General features: G+C 32.5%; 1 protein-coding gene and 1 long non-coding RNA gene across 2 annotated transcripts in view; both read right to left on the bottom strand.

Annotated features, from left to right (window-relative positions):
* Window positions 1-6422, bottom strand: part of LOC124543301 — a 33629-nt gene extending 27207 nt beyond the window's left edge. The window contains exons 1-2 of the mRNA XM_047121482.1: window positions 6318-6422; window positions 5080-5205 (exon numbers count right to left, since the gene is read on the bottom strand). Coding sequence (XP_046977438.1) covers window positions 5080-5205; window positions 6318-6395 — 204 coding nt within the window. The 5' untranslated portion in view covers window positions 6396-6422. The remainder of the gene's footprint in view (window positions 1-5079; window positions 5206-6317) is intronic.
* An 8372-nt stretch (window positions 6423-14794) lies between these two features.
* LOC124543302 lies at window positions 14795-23491 on the bottom strand. The gene is made up of 4 exons (XR_006967442.1): window positions 23364-23491; window positions 22371-22457; window positions 18668-18788; window positions 14795-14961 (listed from the first exon to the last, which is right to left on the bottom strand). It is a non-coding gene; the product is annotated as an uncharacterized LOC124543302 (long non-coding RNA).
* Between the last annotated feature and the right edge of the window lie 1003 nt (window positions 23492-24494).

Raw genomic sequence — 24494 nt, 5'->3', positions numbered from 1 at the left:
AACATATGTGGTCACAAAGGGATCTTAAGCTAACGTAAATATATTCAACTTCCACGCGGGCAATGACGCGGACCACAGGTAGCAAATTATAAATGAATAAATTGGTAGATGGCATATTTTGTTGGAAATATTAAATGCCTATTTTTTGAGGTAAACAGATGCGCAAAATGATATTCGTTTATGAATATCAGCACTTTCCAATATATAAAACTCTTTTAGCCGCCAATCATAGAATCACATTACTGTTACACTAGCATCTTAATCATTATTAAACTGGATACAGCAATGTTAAATAAGAGATAAGTGCGATAAAGTTCCAAGACGAGTCTCGACCAACCCAACTACCGGTGTACGAAAAATACTTTATATTAACGTCTTTAAAATCGATGAATATGGAGACAGCATGCGAAAATTGACGCTTTAGATTACGTAAAAATGGTTTCCAACGTGTACGTGTAAAGGGCAAGAGTATTGGAAAATTTTCAAACCTTAATCTCCACCCGATAGTGCACTCTCGGTGTTTGCTCTAGTGAAAGCTTTGAGAAGCAAAATGTTGGTCAAATATTTTGTGAATATCGTCTCAAGTGCATCGTCATTTATAAAGTACACAAACTACCAAGAAGAGACTTTGTCTTCAAGATAACTTCTTAATCCTCCAATTAAACATCGACGTCAATTCGCCTTTAGCTACTTGGCTTACTTGAGCTATTGATAATATAACGAGGTGAAAATTAAAATATATGCATATAATACTAATACGCTGAACTCCATTTGATGACATTAGTATATAGCAACTTTGATCCATCAAAGGTGATACATACAGATTAAAAAAATTGAGCAAAGCAGCAGACGACAACTAGTACATTATAGTGTACCGAGAAGACCTGGTCAAAAAGGTACGACTTCTAACCGTAATCATTGTTTTTGGTGTTATACCCAGTATGTATCCGACTTCGTCATGGTAGCATGCGTAAGCGACCCCGTGGCGTCCTGCCGAAAGACGGAGAGGGTACCGCTGGCTTTTTAGTGGGTAAAACCGGTGTGCTTGTTCGCACTCGGCGTCTAGGGCTCCGTGGAGTACCATCAAACTCCATCACGTGGGAGAAGCGCGTAATGCGTTTTTCCAGCGAGAAAAAAAAAGAAGTATGTACATCACCGACATCCTATCAGAATCTTCTTAAGCAATAGACTTTTTGGTAACATGAGTTGCCTAACTACCTGACATAATTTTCACTCCAATCTTTAATTTAAAATTTGAAAAACACTGTAACAATATTCTTTTAACCATGATCAAAATTATAATCACTAATTTCCATTTTTCTAATATAATAACTGGCAGATTTCAATACATACATTCATCCCAAATTACATCCTTTCAGATAAGTTCAAAAGCTGGTAAATATCAATACAAACCCATCCTGAATTTCAGAGAACTTCATACAGACGTATCTTCAAAAGCAGAAGACAAAACGCTGATACCTAAATATTATCATTTATATATTAGTTTTGAAATGTAAGTCTTAATACCAAAATGCCATCCTTGTAAAGCCAGAAATGCGAGTGCAATTCTATTTACATTCATTTTCAGTGCAATATTCAAATTGAATTCACATTAAAGGATCAAATGTAGAATACGATGAAGCTTCGATCTCGCCCACGCGATTTATTTCTAAGAGCACATCTAGTTTATAGTGAAGTTTAGGAAATCCTTTTTAATTAATTAGAAGCGAAATGCTTCACAGCAACGAGACTTCATTCAATTAACGGATCTTCAAACCACACTACAGTTATTAAAGGGACTTTATAAACAAGACCGTCGTTACCATTTAGTATTTCGAAGACCATTTCGACATACAAATGTACAAGAAATTATAAAGTTTTCACTAAATATTATAACCTATTCATAAATATTATTTTGACTTATATTAAATTATATTGTATAAAGAGACATACAAATGAGGCATTAGATGGAAGATCGCCTTCGTACAAAGACGTTTACAGAACCCAGATGGAAATGAAAACCACTAACACACTATCAATTGGCATTCGTGGGAGCTTTTTGTTAGTGAAATATTTTATTCGTGGAATTGTCCACTAAGGCAAAAGCACAAGACATCCTAGTTATACATATGTGCACTGTGCGGATTGTTTGCTAATCCTATTTTCTCATTTACACAAAAAACATGGTAATATAAGTTTAATGTTTAAACAAAGACTCAAAACTTTAAACAATGAATAAGTAAAATAAGTTATAACTACACTGCAAATGATCACTGAATTTGTTATCGAATATTTTGTACAAACTTCACAGACGATATTTAAGCCATTGATTTTTTTATTGTCATTTTTACAAGAGCAATATATAAATACATTTTGAACATATCTTGTTCCAATACTTCGTGGAAATAATCCATTGAATATGGAAACGTTGCGTGAGTTCGTTTTTGGGCGACCAAAGTTGAGAGAAAGGTACCTACTTTAAATTATATGTCAGCTTAAATCAAAAATATTGATCTCTTAGTGTTCAAAGATCCAGTAAGGAAATCATCAAGGAGTAAAATATTTAAGTTGTGTGCTAGTATATCAAGTTATACTGTATTGTGGATTGCATATTTTGGAAATGTGTTCTACAATGCTCACAATATAATTTGATATCTTAAATATTTCCAGTGTGGAGCTAACTCAGTTTAATTAAATCAATATTTCAATACTTAAGATCAACTTAGGGTATGTTTGCTGTACAAATACAATCATAAAAAGACATATGTACGCTATAAATTATTTTTTTAAATAATGAAATTTAAAACAATTAGACACTAGCTTATACGATTTGTAGATGTCAATTGAAATTCCTCCTTGACACTTTCATTTCACAACTTCAATTCTTATGAATTGAAGTGTGTGACACATTTGGTTCCAAGCACCATCATACTCTAAAGTATCCTGAACATTACAGGGCAATGTAATTGGGCAAAAACAGCATCGTAGGTACACAACAGGATATAGCCGATGTTTGACAAAATCTACTTGAAACTGCTCTGATTGCAGAGACTCGATTTTCTTTCTTTACATCTTGTCAAAACCGTTGGACTCCATCATCTTTGGACTCATCGATTTCATATCCCTGTTTTTTGATCCAACAACTCTTCAAGACAAAGATAGTTATCGTCAGCAATATAGTTTATAAGCTTTCTGAGACATGGAACAGTAAACTACCACAAAGGAGGAGAATCTTCAGGATAGTCCTTATGAGTTAGCCACCATACAAACAGTGTCAAAAAGGCGGTGATAATAATACAAATGACTATTATACAAAACTAGATTCCAAGTACAAAAGACAAAGGACCTGCGCTTTGATCTTTAAAATTCTCCAGACTACAGTATCCATTCCATTATCGTTATTATGATGTTGCATCACTTCTTTGGGATTATTAATGTCAATGTTACCGCACATTGTAGATTTGATATTGGACAACACATTTCATACGTACAACAATTATAATGTAATGGACAATACGAACCGAGCATTACTTTTTGATTAAAAAAAAAATGTCATGTATTTTGTAAAAAGCTTGTAATAGCACTTATTTTTGTCATTCTTAATAAACTTGTTATTGAAACTCGACCATCATATTACGAAAATAATATAAAATTATAAAGCTACATATACTGTATAAGACTTTCTAAATAAATAATTTTATCGAAATAAATTTCTTAAAGTGTATACAAAATAATATTTACATAAATATTTCTATTGCATATTGCACCTTTACGACGCCGACGCTTTTCGTTAGAATCAATTTTCTAAATCATTTGACTTACTATGGATGAGAATATTTATTTATACTATATACGGTAAATATATATTTACTATCAATATATCTCTGTCTGTAGTTAGCAGATTAACCGATACACACTGGTAAGTATACTACGAAAACCGTGGTACTTTTAATAAGGGTCCTTACACCCAGTTACAACGAAGTCACTTTTGCTATAATTGAAATAACAGGCATAATAAAATAAATTAATTAAATGTGACAACAATAATTAAATTATAAAAAGTAAATTTTTTATTATTATTTATGGTATAGGTTGTCGGATGAGCACACGGGCCACCTAATGGTAAGTGGTCACCATTACCCATAGACAATGACGCTGTAATAAATATTAACTATTCCTCAAATCGTCAATGTACCACCAACCTTGGGAACTAAGATGTTATGTCCCTTGTGCCTGTAGTTACACTGGCTCACTCACCCTTCAAACCGGAACACAACATAACTGAGTACTGTTGTTTGGCGGTAGAATAACTGATGAGTGGGTGGTACCTACCCAGACGGGCTTGCACAAAGCCCTACCACCAAGTATATATACCTTGTGAATCAAGACGTAACTAAAAATAAGCTTAAACAAAACCGTGTATAAGAGAAAGAGAAAAGAGGAGGAAAGTTCGCTTGCAGGAGAAATAATGGGTCTTGCTTACGAAACCATTCCTACCAATGCAGTCTAATTTAAGCCACGTATTAAGACTTACAGGAAATAAGAAAAGTGTGTTATCAGACATTACAAATAATTGTTACATTTAACAATTGGCCACTTGGATGACACCACTATCTAGACGTATTTTAATTCGTGATGTCGTTTCCTGTCATTAGTTTAATGTGGCATTTATGTATTCAATCAGGTTTTTCCAAATATTTCTATTATAATCGGATAACTATATTTAAAATGAACGCAACAGATAATTTGCAAAACTGGGTATCAAACTGCTTTCTATTGAAGGTATCTTTATCTTTACATTGTCATATAAAACAAAGTCCCTTACCGCTGTCTGTCCCTATGTATGCTTAGACCTTAAGTATTACGCAAACGGATTTTGATGCGTTTTTATTTTAATAGATAGAAAGATTCAAGAGGAAGGTTTTTGTATATAATACATGGACAGTTAAATAAAACACTGATAAATTTAGAAGTTTCTAATCTGACGTTGTAAATAAACAAATTCTGTAGTATATTTAGTATCAGCATTGTACCCTATCGTAGGGCTGAACGCTAGTAAAAAAAAATAAACATACTTACACGAAATACATCTTGTATATCCATTAAATCATAGAAAGCCTTAGACGTGTACTGCGTCGAAAATAATAAAAAAACTAATATGAAAGCTGTAGAACACGTTCCCCACAGGAAGGAGAATTTAAAAATCTGAAATAGAAATATATTACACAAACATCTTGTTTACTTTGTTGACAGTGAACGAATATACAGTTCAGTCGTATACAAATTCAATAAGAACTTTTGATAGGGAATCGATCCTATAAATAGATTAAATAATAATTGATTTCATTGATAATAAACTCGCTGCAATAACTTATTTCTTTGTGAAGCTTCACTTACAATATAAATATGAAATGAAAATCATTTTCATATTTATATTCAGAAACCTTGAACATTTACTGTCACAAAATTTAACGTTCAATATGTTTTTAATTCATAGTTATACTTATTTATACTTTAATCTATATTAATGTTATAAATGTGAAAGTAACTCTGTTTGTCTGTCACTCTTCCACGACCAAACCGCTGAACCGATTTTGATGAAATTTGTTATGAAGCAAACTCCAAGAAAGGTCATTCGCTTAGCGAAGAGTGGGCGACTAGTAGTTTATTATAATTCTTGGGAAAGGTCTGTAGTGACGGATGTTGCCGATGTAATTAAAGGTTCATGGAACAAAATGTATATATATGGTAGGTAGGTATTGAAATGGTCAGGTCGATGGGCAAATAAAAGTACAACTATAAGTTTATAATTTTTTTATAAGAGTTAAGCTTTCTTTCCCAGTTCTTGAAAGTTCTAGAGCAATTTTAAACAGTACTAAATTATAACTATAAATATTAACTCTTTAAAATTATAGATATATTGTGTACTTTGTAATAGTGCTACAAATATATAAGTACCGTTAAATAATTTTCAATTCACTATACATTACAATATCAGTATCGAAAATATTTATATTACTAATAATAAAATAAAGAAACGCGACTTTATATTTATGGAACATATCATTACATAGTATAAAACAAAGTCTCTCTTTATCTCCCTGTATCCATTTGTATGCTTAGATCATTAAAAATACACACCGGATTTTGATGCGGTTTTTTTAATAGATAGAGTGATTCAAGAAGGAGTTTTTATAAATAGCACATGGACAAATTCGAAAAGAAACACTAATTATTTTCGCAGTTTCTACTGTGATGTCATATAATTTTACCCGTGCGAAGCCGGGGCGGCTCTCTAGTATATTAATAGAACTAACCATTAGCAGTGCATTGTCGGTGACCGTCGCGATGAAAAAGTTACCAATCCAAACGATAGCGATCACGAAGAGACGCATCGACAAGCTGTTCTTATCGATGTTTGAAAATAACTTCCTGAAAATATTTATTGAATTTTATTCACACAAAAGAGAGCTGAGATGACCCAGTGGTTAGAACGCGTGCACCTTAACCGATGATTTCGGGTTCAATCCCAGGCAGGCACTACTATATATATGTACTTAATTTGTGTTTATAATTCATCTCGTGCTCAGCGGTGAAGGAAAACATCGTGAGGAAACCTGCAGGGGTATAATTTCATAGAAATTCTGCCACATGTGTATTCCACCGCATAGGAGCAGCGTGGTGGAATATGTTCCAAAACCTCTCTTTGATCGAAGAGGAGCCCTTAGCCCAGCAGTGAGATATTTACAGGCTGTTATTTAACTTTACTTTGCTTTATTCACACAAAAATCTATTTCAATAAACATTTATGCCAAATACTTCTTACAAATAGTAAATACATATTGCTGATGTAATAATATTTAACTTTTCCTGTTGGTAGGGCTTTGGATAAACCCGTCTGAATGAACCACCCACACATTATATATTCTAACGCCAAACAGCGTCACCTAGTATTGTTGAATTCCAGTTTGAAGAGTGAGTGAGCCAGTATAACAAGAGCCTCAAGGGACATAACATATTGTTATGTAAACACGGTACAAAAATATCATTTTTTACAATTTTTATGACTGTCTGATTGTCTGATTCTTCCGGCTAATCTCTGGAACGGCTGGACCGACCTTGACGGAACTGTCACTGGCAAATAGTTTATATAATATACAGTAATTTAGGCTACTTTTAAAAAAAAATATGTTCAAAAAATATTTATAATAAAGTAAAAAAATCGAACTGGTCCGAAGCTTCAGTATTGTGGTGAACTATCCCTTATGTATTTGTTCATATAATTCAAATGAAGAACCGAATGTGAAACCGCAAATGAATCATACAAATACAAAAAAATCAATACATCGATATCATAAATATGAGTAATACACGAAATATTACAAAAACGTAGCGTCAAAGTTCTTTTCATCCAGTAGGTACACGATGCGCCTGTTGAATTTTATTGAATAGCATCTCAATATCAATATTGGCGCTTAAAATAAGCTCTGGGTTGACGTCAAAGCGACGATTATGGCGAAAACAGGAAGATAGTAATATTTTTTAAAGATCTATTTAGATGAAACACGCGCCGCTGTGAAGACGCCAACATAACACAAACCTTGGCCGAGTACAAGAATGGTATATATCGCCGTAGATAATTTTCTCGACTAAATGAGTATATGTTTCTAATATAATATAGTTTTATATTGAATAAAGATTTTTTTAGCTTAGTCTTGGGTGTAAAGTCGAGAGTTTCGTCACCAAGATCTATTTTCGGGTGCTCAGTATGAGCGATAATCTGCTTTACTGATTAAGAACGACGTACTGCGTCGCAACGTTTTGATTTTCAGATTCAAAAGGTACTAAGAGTTAAAGACTTGAAAAAGGAGTGAATTTGAAAGCTGACGAAGGTTTTCTTACTCTGAATTTGTCACGAATACGGCTATGGTGATATGTTTATTCGTTGATAATATTAGGATCAATTTTACATGAAAAAAAAATTAACGTCATGTAAAACTCAAAGATTCATCTGATGAAAAGCATCTACGCTCATATCTCTCTATCACACCAAGGAGTTTGCAAATAGCTCTTTTCTTGAGGGAGCCAAACCGCCATATATATCTAAGTAGTAGTCTAAGTATAGTCGATTACATTATCCACACCGCCTCAATCAAACTTAATGAGAAGTGGCTAGGCTTTAGATAACAATAGGCGCTAAAATACTAATGACAATAGATCTATATATGTATATTAAGTTCAGTGTAACAAAGGAACATAACTACGTGCGATGATAATATTTGTAACATCACATCAGAGAAGAATCGAACACCACAGTGTAAAAAAACACTCATATCATAATTATTATTTGTGTCATCTTTATAGTCTGGGACCAGTTATGTTATCGTTTATTTAGTCTTATTGGGAAGCTGGCTTCTTAGGCTGGTTTAAGATCACTGTATCGAATCGTCATTATAAGGTTGTAGCCCAGAATTTCTTTGAGAGTTACTGTTTTTCTTCTATGTTAGTCCTCACTAGATACACCCTTTACTCTTTTAGTCTGATAATCCGATGACTGTTAATTCCACACGACCGAAAACACTAAATACTCAGAACAGAGGAGCTTACTTGCTTTAAACGTGCTGGGGAGTTTTTTCTGAAAAAAACCTTTTTACCTAAGCCAAAAACCTTTCCCACATCATTTTGATTCACAGACGTAATCAACGTTCTACAGTATTTCAATAATGATAAAGCTTATTATTTTAAAGACAATAGCGTTATAAAATACCATTATAGAAAACTGTAATATGATATGGATCGTGTCTTGTTTCATCAATTTCTTAGTAATGTAGTTTGATTTAAATATCGAATATCAAAATTCAGTTGAAGCGGATTGTAGTGCTTGCAGCGCTTTTATATTTAGTTTTATACAGAATACTTTATAATATAATACTTTAACAATGTGGAGAAAATTTAAACATATAAATAAGCGGATGAGGGCTTTTATTTTGTATTTATAGTCCCAGTATGAGCTGTGATTAAATATTATATTTAGCCGACATGATCGAGGTGATTATTTCCAAAAATAATCTAAACGATTTTTTTTAAATAAATAAAAATGCACACGATATAAGTGTGCGCTAAGCGTAGAGGAGGCTAAGCTCACATGAAACGTTAATTTCACCTATGAAATCTACATATATCGAAGGTATCACTGATAAAACATCAAACAATCAAATTGTTCGAATCGATGTATATGTGAAATTTAATAGAAAAATGTGTGAAAACTTTTCTTCAAATATACTCAACTAATGTTGATGGTTGTGCAGAAGATTTCAAACCAAGGCTGGGAATTTCCACCAATGGGTGCTGAAGGGTTACCGAAAACACATAAACCGAAGCTTGACATCGGCGACGAATTCAGCAACAACGTTCGTATCAAGCAACGTAAAAAAGAAATCTGCACCCAGAATCAAGACACAAAAACGGACTCCTAATCCTTACCAATTTGCGAACCAGAAGTGCCACACTTGTTGGTAGCTCAAGAAGCGAGACAGTGAGGACCAATATAAAAAAAAGATAAGATCTTGACGTTCCTTTAAGCTGCATTACAAATACTGCTAAATACTTTAAAAGAAAAAAACAAATCTAATAAATATCCTACTCAATTATACATGGAGTGCCTTATCAACTTCTATCGTAAAAAAAAAAACTAAACAGAAAACAACACAACATAGTGTATCTAATTTAAAAAGCTATGTGAAGTGTGGACGAGTAATAATCGGATTAGCAATTTGACCGTGAATCGAAATTTCCTCTTAGTTCGTCGTAGTAAATTCTCTTTAGACGCAAATACGATAGAGTTAAAATCCAGGGAATAGCAGACGTAGCTAAATACATAAACAGATATATCACAATAAGTGCATTAACCTTCACGTCACGGCTGCTATCGGCTTCCAAATGTACAACGACTAATAAATACCATCTAGATAATAGTGTTGGTGTTTGAGCCAACGCAACCAACATTGGCTTGAATTTGCCAAAGTCTATATCAACTCAAGGCATCGAGTGTATGCAATATGAAGACCATGGAAGAATAGTATATTTTTTAAATAAATTCAAATCAAAATATACTTTATTCAAGTAGGCTTTTACAAGCACGTAATACAATGAAACGTCCTTTAACAATTATATTAAGTGAAGCTACCACCGGTTCAGAAAGTAGACTCTACCGGTTAAGAAGGTAGATTCTACTCTTGTTAAATCAACATTTAACAAAACAGTCATGTTCGTTAATTACAATTATATATGCATGTAATACATCCGTCCTGGAAGTCAAGTCCGTATAATCTTGTATTTAATACTATGCCTATTTGTATAAACAATTGGTCACACGTAAACAATATTTAGCTTATTAACAGTTTTTATTTAATTATTTCGGAAATGGCTAAGGTAGCATAAAACTTTTACAAGAAACAATTTCATAGAATAAGTGACGTATGTTCATCACCGCGGCCAATAGACTCTATAAGAAAAAAACAACCTTAACATCGCCAATGCCTCGCCAACCTTGGGTATTATAATATAGAGTCCCTTATGCGTGTAGAATAACTCATTCACCGAAAAAAAAACCCGAAATTGAATAAGACTAAGTATAGTAATTTGGCAGTAGAATATGTGCGGCGAGCTGTTACCTTTTTCTTGCTGGAAAAACTCTTTACGCGCTTCACCCAAGTGATAAAAATTGGGGGGGTGTGACTACCCGGTTTCCTGGACGCCGAGTGCGCCCAGGTCACCCACTAAAACATCAGCTGTACCCTCCCCGTCTTTCGGCGGGCGCCACGGGATCGCTTGCGCATGCTACCGTGACGCCCTGACGGTCGGCCTACATGCAGGCCTTCAACACCTTCCAATTTTAAAATATCAAATAAAGAAAATATAAAACGATATCGTAATAAAGAAAAAAAAAACTTACATATAATTTAGATGCGCGGATGTTATTTTGATGTCCACCATAACATTTTCACGGCAGTGCAGTAACACGTCTTGGGAGGACATACAGGTGACGTTCGTCTGGATTTTCTGACACCTCGACCACGTCGGAGTCCTATTCATACTGACCAAAAAAAATCTTAAGGAATCCGCTAAATCAGTTGCGTGCTGTAACAAAATTAGTAATATCAATAACTGTTACGATACGTACAAAAATTCGTATAAAGTTATTTTTAAGAATGAGTATTCTCTTTCATATTTCTTTTGTCTATTGAATTATAGCAAAACCTGATCGAAGATCGCTTAAGATCATTGTAGATACGAACACTAAGAAGTATATATAATTTTATGGTGTTAATCTACGTAATGCCGATTCCGATCATTGACGGTATATTTTTTATACCTTTAATTTCACTGTATTCTTTTAATGTATAAAAAATCAACATACAATACAATAGAAGCCTTTGGCTTGGACGACTACATATTAAATATTATATATATATATATATATATATATATATATATATATATATAATAAAATTAGAGTGTCTGCTTGTAATATTAAAATAACCGCTATCAATATGTATTTATACACGGTACGTATACCAAAATGTCATTTTTTTAACTGTTGACTGTCTGTCTTCTTGGTCCGGCTAATCTCTGGAACGGCTGGACCTATTTGGACAGGACTTTCAATGGCAGATAGCTGATATAATAAGAAGTAACTAAGGCTACAACAATAACATTAGTTAGCTAGTTGGTAAAAAACTTTCGAGTGTATAATATCTATAATGAAAAACGATCTAGTCAACACAAATGAGCATTCGAATTCGCAAATAGACTTAATTTCCTATCCATTTATGCCAGAATGTACCACATTAATGAGAAATGCTCTTATCACAGTTTCCATTGAACACACTGCCTTTAATTTATCTCGTTCCGTAAAACCTTTATATGAACAACGAACTATATAACTGACCGTGAACGCTGCTCGTGTAAAACATACAGTTACACGTGAAATATTTTGAAGGTTAGCATTAGTAGTGTAACCATACTTAATGACTTTAATGGGACGGTTTGATTTCATATTATGATTCATTTTGAAAGATTTTTGTTGAATTATTTCCTTACATTATCGTTACGTAGTATAAAACAAAATCGCTTATCGCTGTCTCTCTGTTTATGCTTAGATTTTTGGAAATGACACAACTGATATTGATAAGGTTTTTTAAATAGATAGAGTGATTCAGGATTTCACATATCAGGAGTTCATATGTATATGTCGGAGATGTCAATAATACGGAAGGTGATTTGACGAGTCGCAAGCGTTATCAGTTTTGCGTAACGCTTCGACGAGGTCTAGATGGGTCGGTGTGAGTCGGCGACACACCACTTCAGTGCCAGCCACCGTACAGACAACTCGTCTAGAAACTGTCTTACGACTCGTCGTTATAATTGGGATTTAAAAGAGTTTAAAAGATTACGGAACTTTTATTAATTAACAGTTCCCGCATATAACAACCGTCCACACATAGTATCTGATGGTGAGAACAACCATGATCTTCAAAAAATTCCGTGATAGATATATATCTATCTCTTAGAGATAACCCACAATAACTATTTTTTAATATATACCTTGTACCAGAAATAATAGCTTATTTTCGAAGTGATTTCAAGAAATACGCCATCAGTCCTTATCAATAATGTACATTGTGTGTTTCATTTTTATTTTATTTTTTATTTTATGGAATAGGTTGGCGGACGAGCATATGGGCCACCTGCTGGTAAGTGGTCACCATCACCCATAGACAATGACGCTGCAAGAAATATTAACTATTCCTTACATCGTCAATGCGCCACCGACCTTGGGAACTAAGATGCTACGTCCCTTGTGCCTGTAGTAGTGTAACTACAGGCTCACTGACCCTTCAAACCGGAACACAATAATACCGCGTACTGTTGTTTAGCGGTAGAATATCTGATGAGTGGGTGGTACCTACCCAGGCGGGTTTGCACAAAGCCCTACCAACAAGTAGATCAAATAAAAATTAATATTTTGGAAGATATGACAGATTTTAAATGTATCCTTATTTACATTGTATATAATGACATTATGTAGTATATTTTATGATTATTGCACGTGCTAAACTAGTGCAGTCGCTAAATAATATATAAACAAATATAGAAATAGTATTTATGATATTTAGTAAGAAAATCCGTTTATCATAATAGTGTTAACGGCAACCTTGCTCGAGCCAGACCGCACGACCGAGGCAATTTAAGCGACCGTAACAACCCAATGATGTTTATTAAATATATCTGCGAATCGAAAGCGCGAAGCAACGTTAAGGGACTACATAAAGGCATTTTCGGATAGAGATTTCGAATGAATTCGTCAGTGCACGCCTGTCCATTACGATTGTATAGAGTCCGTGTGACCTTCAAATCAAACCGCCAATTCTTACGGAATTCAACGAATCGATTGTGCCAATGTGAAAAATTCAAAAGAATAGAATTCGATTTTCAAAAAAAAAACGTACTGGAAAATATGAACTAAAAGCCTTTGAATAAAAAACCCGTAGAATTCAAAACAATATTCGATATGAAAATAAAAAAAATGCAGCCGCAGTTTTTTTTCCGTTTTCCAATTAAATGCTATTTCTATTTTACTAGAAATATATTTCATGAGACGTAACTTTTTTTTACTACAACGGCGGTTGTTGTCAACTTGATGTTTATAAAACATTTGTCAATTTTTAAAATTACACTTCGGAATGCCTCTGTTTTAATTGAGCAATGTTTTAAAGTGATATAACAGATCGACAATAACGTATAGTACGACACAACTTAGATGTAGCATCGGCAAAATTCGTAAAACCGATCACATCCGAATTCAGAGCGCTATCCCAAATTACCAATATTAATTTATTATGTGAATATAAGCTTTACACATACGTAATAACTTGTAATGTCATATGGCCTAATATATTCGTCGATTTAACACGTCGATTTACATGCACTCACTTTCTGGGGTTGAACTGACGCGAGAATCTTTAGCACTATTAGGCTATTTCGATTGGTCGTATAATCGGTTTTATTGAATTTGCCGATGCTAAATCTAAGTTGTGTCGTACTATACATTGTTCTACTTCTCGTAGTGTCACTGTCAATTAGTTTACAAAATATATATTGTATGTGACGATCAAATTTGCTTCTCACAGAAAAACTTCACTGAACTTTGTATCAAGCAAGTTAGAACGCTCGAGAACTTTCTTCAACGACAATTACAAATTTCTTGTCGACATAATTAGACATAATTAGTTCGAATAATATAATAAAATTTCATCATTAATATTAAACACGCTGTATAAAAATATTACTTTTAATTAGTATTCATAAGGAAGCTTGATGATATGAAAAATTTACGGTTTTTCAATATGATAAATGAAATAAATGATACTTCAATAATGTTCAAAATATCTTCAAATAAAAATTAATATTTTTATTAAATTAATTTTACTTCAGATAATAAAATTAAATAATTTTTAAATTCAGTTAAATATTAAATATCCGACATTCCATATAAATTTTTATAGCGAAAAACTCTTATTTTAATATATTTAAAATGTAACATATATTTTAAACTGTTAGTTTACTATACTGGAATTCCAAAGACGGGTTCAATAATATAACAATATAATTTTAGCAAAACAAAACACCTTTATAAGTTCGAATATTTAAATTGGTAAATTGTATGACATCTGTCAAATTAAATATAGATAATTAAAAATACAAATTAGAAAAAAGATTTACTCACCAATAAAGTCCAAAACGCTGTCTGCAAGAGTATTCCAAACGACACGCCTTTCATTAGTGGATTTAAATTTTTATTCGTATCCAACCTCCTTGTGTATTGTTTTATGAAAAAATCCATAAACATGTAGCTAACTCCTATAAATATTGCATATATAATATATTCGAACAAGTGAACTGAAAAAAAAATTATAATTTAGTTTTATAAAATTTTATATAAAAATAATTTAGGTCTATTTATAACTAGCTGTGTCCCGCGACCTTGTACGCGTTTGAATTTAATAAAAAAAAATTACAGCCTAAGTCACTCCTCATTATATCATGTTATCTGCCAAATGCCAGTGAATGTCCCGTCAAAATCGGTCCAGCCGTTCCAGAGATTAGCCAGAACAAACAGACAGACAGACAAAAATTGTAAAAAAAAATATTTTGGTATATGTACCGTGTATACATACATATGCATTGAGTAAAAATGGGCTATTTTAATATTACAAAGAAACACTCCAATTTTATCATATGCATATATCTCAATTATGGTTTAATTAGTTTTTACTGTTTTTAAAAATGTTGCATTACTGTCATACCAACTGTATTTTCCATATCAATAAATACAATAGAATTTGCAAAACCAATAAAATCAATATTCATAAGCTCAGATATTCGAGAAATCCGTAGGAAGCCTCTTATTTTCTATTGAATAAACTGAAGATAAAATATTAAGAAAAGCTTCGTATAAGAAAATATAATAAGCCCTGTTCAAAACATGATGTCTTTCTTTAAATTCAAAATGAAAAACGCAAGAAAATACTTCAGACATAACTAGAGAAAGAAGTATATCTTTGTGACAGTTTAAAACAAGAATTACGTTTAAACTGACAATGGAGAATATTCAAAACATTAACCAAATATTTGAGGACATCATGCATATCATATTATATTAATTTAATAATTGTATTAACTTAAAAATTAACTAACATGACTGTATTTTTTTAAATGTTGAAAAAGAGTAACTACTGAGTTTCTTGCCGGTTCTTCTCGGTAGAATCTACTTTCCAAACCGGTGGTAGCTTTACTTAATTGTTAAATGACGATTCAAAAGTGCTTGTAAAAGCCCACTTGAATAAAGTATACTTTGATTTTGATTATCAAAATGTCTAACTGCTATATAGTCATGTACTGCACATACGACCTTATACAATATAGACCTATAGATGACTTTGCCCATAGACAATAAAAATAACAATCTGAAACCACTACTTTCATCAGCCAACAGTTATGTAATCATTAATGCATAAAATAATTATTAAATTTTTTTATAAAAAAGCGAATTGACTCATGAGATTTCTGAAAGTACATAATTTATTTATTTATTTATTTATTTAATAAGTACACTAACAATATACATATTAATTGATGGCTTACACAACATCCAAAAAAAGAAAAACAACTTCTGATATGTACATCGATTACAAGTGTACACATATCATCACCACCAATGAATAAAAGCTTTTAAAGAATTAGGCATTGATATTATTTAAGCATACATCGTCAATGCACTTCGAACCTTTGGTATCTAAATACATCCTTTATGTCGGTAATTTACTAATCACCCTTCAAACTAGAACACAACAATACCGAATATTTATGTTTAACGGTAGATGTAATGAGTGACTAATCAGCAATCTTTAATAAAGCTAAAACTCCATTGTATTGCGATTAATATTGTATGCGCGCTCGGGCTCAAGAGACAGCAATAGCTGAATGTAATCGACTTCGAAGTATATATCGCCCAGACTTGTCTACCTTAGAAGTAACGAAACCTCAAAGAAGAAACAAAAGCGATAGAGATAGAAAATGGGTTCTAAGCAAAGTCGTAGCTGAAGTCCAAGAAAATAAGAGGTCACCTAAAAAATAAGAAAGAAATACGCTTACAAAAATAAATGAGATCCCACCAAAAACTTTAAATGTAAAAAAATGCCAAGTCTCTCGATGCAGTCTTTCCATCGTAAACATTTTGAGCTTTGTCCAAAGCCTTATCACCATAAATGTAATTGTTTGATTAGCTGAGGGTAGTACCGTATCAGTCTAATACAAATATAATACTAATCCTATTTTCTTATGGCATTTTTAATGAGCATAAAGTAAAATTATTGCAAAAGACTTATCTTTATTATTTATTCTCGGTATTTTACTTGTTCAATAGAATATAAAAGTATGGAAGCCAGCGTTTCAATCTCGAGATTTAATATTATCATCAATAAATTCATTAGTTTTAAAATGTCTTCTTTGAGCACAAATTGTTTTTTTTATTTACCATTAAACAAGGTTAAACGGATCCTTTCATAAAAGCGTCCATAAAAGAATTACCGACTTTATGGAGTCGAGTCACAGCGGTAACAAGTTTATGTTTGTTCCAAGCGCCCAGTGTGTGTCAATGTTTTCAGTGAAATCTTTGTTATTTCTCTATTCGCATACACAATGACACACACAATAAACAATGAAACTTGAAATATCCCTAGATGGAATACAAAATACGTGAAAATTATTTGCAATACTATAAAGTATTGGCAAATCTTTAAATTCTGTTCCAAAATTGTAGATGTTTTCGGATTGTTCCTAATTAATATTCCAATCGCTTAAAAAAGAAACATATTTACTTTAAATTTATGAATTAATTTTGAATTGATTAAGTTTGAAAGTGACACCGATAGCCGAGAAGTTATGTTATGAAAATAAAGAAAATATATGGAAGGCGGCTATTATGGTATGGAAATGTAATGCGGAGGAATGAGGAACATATTTTGAGGAAGGCCTTGATCATGGATGTGGATGAATATAGAGATAGGGGACGACCAAAAACAGTGAATGGATTATGTGAAAGACGATATGGTTAGAAAGAATGTTACTTGTGATATGACGTCTGAAAGAGAAGTATGGAAGGAGAAGACATGCTGCGCCGACCCCAAATAAAATTGGAATAAGGGCAGGATGATGATGATTTAATTTAAATTGAAATATATAGTACTACATATTAGTAGCTAGTAGTTTTATTTTGAAAATCTATAAGTAAATGCTTATTTTATTGCACATATGGCTATTGTTTCTATATTGAACAAAAAGCATTTCAATTCGAATTTTTTTACTTTTAAAATTAAAGTAAAGCAGTTCACTCAATAGTTGATTCTATAATGCAAGAACACTTTCAGAACAACGTTTCGTAATGACATTTATAAATAAATACAATGAGTATCGAGCCTAGAAATCAATCCTTGCGTAATAAATACATACATTTTACTGTACGACTGAAGAGTATTATTCTCGTCTAAAAAAGACAGTTACATTTTTTGTGAACTACATATGTATATGTATATCAACAAATCTTACATACAAAGTTTGGCATGTCTGTAGGTATTAGTTTAAAGTTTAGACAAAGTTATCTGAGACAGTACTTTCTTATCAAATTGTTCATAATGAATTATCATAAAAAAAGAAACAAACAAAAGTCGGAAATCAATCTGATTACATATTTTTATATAAATACAGAATAACAAACTCAAAATCTCGCTAACTCTATTTTACAATATTTGAATGAGAAAAAATATGATAAGGTCCTTAAAATTAAATTATCATAAAAATTCATCTCGTTGCAAAAATTCTATTGTTTTTATCATTTGTGGCAGCTAACTGCACTAGCTCACTCACCCTTCAAACCGGAACTACCAGAAACGAAATAACAAAAAAGTATTGTTGTTTGGCAACAGAACATCTGATGACTAGTGGGTTGAATAAAGTCCTACTAAGTGAATGATGAAAATCTGCCTCATGTGTGATCAAACATTCTAGTCACTTCTACTAAAAAATACTTCTAGAGTATTATTATTACCATGGACAGCAAGGACTTTAGAAAACATGTCGAAACTGAAACTCGTCGTTGAGAACGCATGCGCAACGTATATAAACTTCTTAATGCTCTGCCATCTGAAGTGACTTCGTACATAGAAATCCTGAAAACACAAAAAAAATCAACTTATAATCTATATTAATAAGGTCTCATATCGATCGAAACCTATCCCCAAAAATTATATAATTTGGTATCGATATTTTGTAGTACAACACTCGTATCAAGATTTATTATAAACACATTATTTAGACCTCATACTGTAATGCGTAGAACACTTGAAAGGCATTGCTTATAACACAATGTAGAATTAAAGGCTTCATTTTAAACAATACAGTACCTTACGGAAAATTTAATTGATTGAAAATTGATTTCAAGTATTATTTATTGTAAGTGATATATTCGCTTAAATTTATCACAGATAATATGTTTTATTAACAGATATATTAATATTATTAATAATAAATTATTAATATCGATATTGAAAATCTCTGCGAAGACTATAATACATTATTATTTTACCCGTACATTGCTACTTATCCCAATCGGCTTTACGGCTCTCGTATAAAATTTCCCCTTATTTAATTTTAACCAAAGTGATGATCCCCCATTAGTGCACTTACAGTAAAGTATTATTTTAACAGAAACATATTCATACATTTATTTTGTACGATAGTATTAAATCAAGGTGAATTGAAATATTAACAAATATTTATACTTCTTAAATTAAACACTATTTTAACTGCGATTGTACTACAACGGAAAGGCATAAATGAGAATAGAGTACGCGTCATCTAAGTTAGCTGATTAAGAATTATAGAGATGATGAGTTTCTTTCGCCGGTTCTTCTCAGATCAGTATATTTCTTTCCAATCTGGTAGGGTCTAATTTGACAGTCATTTAGGAAGTTATGCTTCTTGTAATATTGTATTAAGGAATTTATTTTGATTTGATACGAGAGCGTACGTGAAGATTTAACTAGAGTATTAATATTTTGCAGTACCAATTAGTTGCTTGTGCTCTTTCTTATGGAACCTACTTTTAAGCTGGTCAACTTAAATAGCATGTATTGTAATGTTAAATTTTGTTTTTGATCAGCGGCGGATTTACCAATAGACTAAGTAGGCTGGAGCCTAGGGCGGCAGATTTAGAGGGGCGGCAAATTTAGCCCAATATTTTTTTTTTATCTTACAGCAATAATTATAATTACATGTTAAACACATAACTTCCGTAATCCGTATACTCGTCACTACATAGCGAGTTGCAAAAATTATCTAATAACTATAATAACGAGAAAAAGCCGATGTAATGAGGACGATAGAACACAGATCATAAAGGTACAATTTCAGAATAAATGTAATTAATATGATTGGGAACTAAACTAACGTATTGAATTACAAAAAGACAGTAGGGGCGGCAAAAATTGAATAGCCTACTAGCTACTAGTAGCAAATTTATAAAACTGCCACTGGTTTTGTTGTTTAGTGATTTTATTTGGTCAAACTCAGCAACTACCATGCAAGCTAATATGCAAATAATTGTATACAACGTATATCATCATATGCGATATAAATTTCCTTGGTCAGCCGACATTTGTAAACATGGGAGATTATTGGAATAAACAATCAATCCGATACAAGTATGTAACAGTGTAAGCACGGCGTTCGTCAGTCATGTTACGTTATAAGAGTATTGCGTGTTGGCTTTTTGCGAGCACGTTTCAGCAGCCGCCCACTGCCGCCGCAACAATGCAGTGTATTTCTGTTTTCACATGAAACAATTCTACGCGAACTAACAAGTGAACAATGCCACTAGAATTATTAATTTAAACGTATTGTTTCGTAACGAATATTCAATCAAAAATACTATTCGAAAAACATTTATTGATAAAAGAATATTATACGAGTATTTTGTGTAAATAAATTCATATTTTCATATGTAACGAAATTTTGAAATAAAATAGCGGTGGTTTATTTAATCGGTATGGCGTAACGATACACTTTTACTAGGATTTGGGGCATTTTCTTTACATAGGTAGGTGGACTAGCAATTCTACACCAACACGGCCATCAGGTGGGTGGTAAGCGGTCTTCACTGGCCGTGGACAGAGATTCCTTACATCATAAATTATCAAAAATAATCATAGAATAGAGATATTACATCCCTTATGATAATCACATTGGTTCACGCAGCTTTCAAACCGAAACATAGCATAGCTACAATACTAAGCAATGCTGATCAGTAGAATGCTAGAATGCTGTGTGGGATGTACCTATGCAGGCGAAATTTTACCTACAAAGCGAAATCAGAAAATAAAAAAAATCACAAACACATCAACTGGATCCACAAACGTTTGGTGAATTCGCAAATAACTCAGATATTCAAAAATATTCAATTCAGAAAACAATAAACGGAATCGAAATGCTGTGAGAAAATAAAGAATGGACTGACAATGCCAACTGTTTCCTTATTATATTTAACTCATTTGTAAATAAAAACTGACTGAAGCACGTATTTTTAGAGTAGACAGGAGGTTTAGTCTTTGGAGAGACTGGACTGGAGTTGAATAAGAAGTAACTTTCGCTACAACAATAACTCTTTTGTTCCATTACAACGCGCTGGAAGTCGTAGGCGCACCTAGTATATAAAAGAAAACCAAACAGGTCCTCGCATTGGCTAATTAATAAAAATACCCAAAACCCACAACGCCTAGTGGAGAACCGCCATGATACGATTAAAAAAATATAAATATAAATGAAATTCATATTTTTACGGTATTCGTCGACGAAACAATACAAAACGTCATTGATAAGAACTGTTCAAATATAATAGCTGTCGATTAAAATGCAGGTAAAGAATAAAATTAAATAAATATATTGTGTTTTTTTTTAGCTAAATCCAATAAATCTATATGACATGTAGGTATAATAGGCTAAGATTGCGATTATAGGACCAGTCCTTTGTCCTTCACTAGGAATTAGAAATATAGGATTATTTTTCTTTTATTTAAACACTAGCGGACATAAGTAATTTTTTTATACTTTTACCACATTTATAGATTTTTGTTGCTTTATTCCGACATGTTTAACAATTGTCGTTAAATCTCTTATATACCTTTCGCATGAATCACGCTGTCTATTAGGGAAAACCGCATGAAAATTCGTTCACTAGTTTTGGAGTTTCTCGTGAATACACAGACAGATATACGGGGGCACTTTGTTTTACAATATGTAGTGATTAAGTAATGACTCTGTCCGATTGCACGAGCAACGATCTCACTGTAGATTTCGTTGAAGACATATTTATCATCAAGTTTTCATAGTACCTTGAAAGGACAGGAAACGTGGATTGCCCAGACCGAATGGTCCCAAAATTACTATAACATATATTTATTTACTATTTCAATAAACCATCTCTCTAAATTTCTTTAAATGTCAGCTAATTATGCAAACATGAAGCTTATTTATAAATTGTTCGTCAAAACAAATCAATATGTTATATGACTATCATTCGGGTGCCTTATTATGTGTTGAACTCTAGAATTTATTTCGCTACGTGAGTTTCGAAATCGACTTCGTATATGTACAATATTTTCGATATTCAACTGCATGTCATAATATTTGTAATTAACAATACCTACATTGTTTTGCATTTAAATCAAATTTAGTTTCAAAAATATTATACTCACATTTCTGTCAGTGGATGATGAGGATGAGTAGCTTGTCGTTAAATCAATACATTTATGTCTCATTTTAATAAATAAATCCGATCAAAGCTAAAACAAAGTTATACAAAATTAAATAAGTGTTCTCATCGAGAAGCAAATAAGTTGTTGCAGACTAAGTTACTTCTTCTGCTGGTGAAAGTCTTATCAAAACGGTCCAGCCGTTCCAGAGATTAGCCCAAACAAAAAGACAGACAGATAAAAAATTGAAAAAAATATTATATGGAATATGTACCGTGTATACATACAGAGCTGAGATGGCCCAGTAGTTAGAACGCGTGCATCTTAACCTATGATTGCGGGTTCAAACCCAGGCAAGCACCGCTGATTCATGTGCTTAATTTGTCTTTATAATTCATCTCGTGCTCAGCGGCGAAGGAAAACATCGTGAGGAAACCTGCATGTGACAAATTTCATAGAAATTCTGCCACATGTGTATTCCATCAACCCGCATTGGAACAGCGTGGTGGAATATGTTCCAAACCTTCTCCTCAAAGGGAGAGGAGGTCTTTAGCCCAGTAGTGGGAATTTACAGGCTGTTGTTGTTGCTGTTGTTGTATACATACAGATGCATTTAGTAAAAAGCGGTTATTTTAATATTACAAATTATACTACTACTACTACTACTTTTTATGCGTCAATGACGACAAAAGTACCAAACATTGGCTATTAAGTATCTGTTGATCCTTTTTTTATATAATCTCAAGTGAAGCCCGAGAATAGTAGTTAGTAATATTAAATCCATTTCCACCACACGAACGTTTCCGATACTTACATGACATGTGCAGATGACAATATTAAAAATGTAAACATTTATTTGAAAGAACTCAGAGGTTGACTGTGACCCTCGAAACGGCGAGAAGCGTGTCACGAGAGTTTTTCAATACATACAGTTGCGTAGTGTTATATATTATGTAATAAAATTAAAATACAAATGTAGGTCAAGAGCATACGAACGATATTGGTGTTTGAAATTCTCTAATAAAGAGCACACTCGGTCTGTCCGCTGCATTCGGTCTCCAGAGTGCCCCAAAACTTCTCCATCCCGAATATTTTTCTTCTAATATTCCACTGGATTTTTTTTTTAATTTATTTCCACGATTTGTATTGGCTTTGATTGACGAAACTTTTGATTGGTTCTGGAACTATTGGAAATTATTTGCAAATTGGATGAAATTATTTTAAAAACGGCGAGGTGAAATTTCTTTTTATTTACGAACCTAATTTGGTTCTCAAGTAAAATATATAAATTTATTTACGTTATGATTTAAAATACTTTTAATGTTTTTGGTTAAATCTTTGGTTTGATTATTACTATCAATTGTCACGAAATGTCATTCGGTTTTTTTTAGCACAAGGCAAGGATCCGAATTGAAAAAAAAATATAGTACAACCTTTTTGCTTTAAAGAAATAACGAAGACGATAAGAAATAAATAGCAATATTTAATCTGTTTATTGATGAAGGTAAAACGTTAATCCGTTAAGCTATCAACTGTTTAAAGTTTTCTTTTTTTATTATTCATTTAATAAAATAGGTGTAATATTCTTTTCTGTGAATTCTTTATAAAAAATTATCTATTTGAATTTTCCGTAGACATTGGGAATTTGATTGTCGAAAAATTGTATTTGCTTCTAAAATGTTACTGTGTAATATTCAAAACATTTTTTTTTTTTAAAAAACATCATTAAGTTTTGCAAAATTTTACATACGACGACGAAACTGCTATCTAAATGTGTTTCTCAGAACTAAAAGGTCTAAAACTGTATTTTCAACCTACAAGCGCTTACTCAAACAACAACTTTGAACAACCATAATGAGTCTTTCTCCTCATGGTGTGATGTTCAGGCAGGGGTTCCTCAAGGTGGCGTCTTATCTCCTTTACTCTTTTCAATTTTTATTAATTCTATCACTTCAAGCATTTCTTCTCTCTACCATATGTATGCAGACGATATCCAGATTTATCGACATGCATCACTTCAAGATCTTCCTGCAGCGATTGATGCTATTAATGACGATCTTGTTTCAATCTCTGAGTGGAGCAAGCGATACGGACTTAACATCAATCCAAGTAAATCGCAGGCAATCA

This window comes from Vanessa cardui, chromosome Z (assembly GCF_905220365.1).
Source record: "Vanessa cardui chromosome Z, ilVanCard2.1, whole genome shotgun sequence".
NCBI lineage: Eukaryota > Metazoa > Arthropoda > Insecta > Lepidoptera > Nymphalidae > Vanessa > Vanessa cardui.
This window is presented reverse-complemented; position numbering and strand designations above follow the sequence as displayed.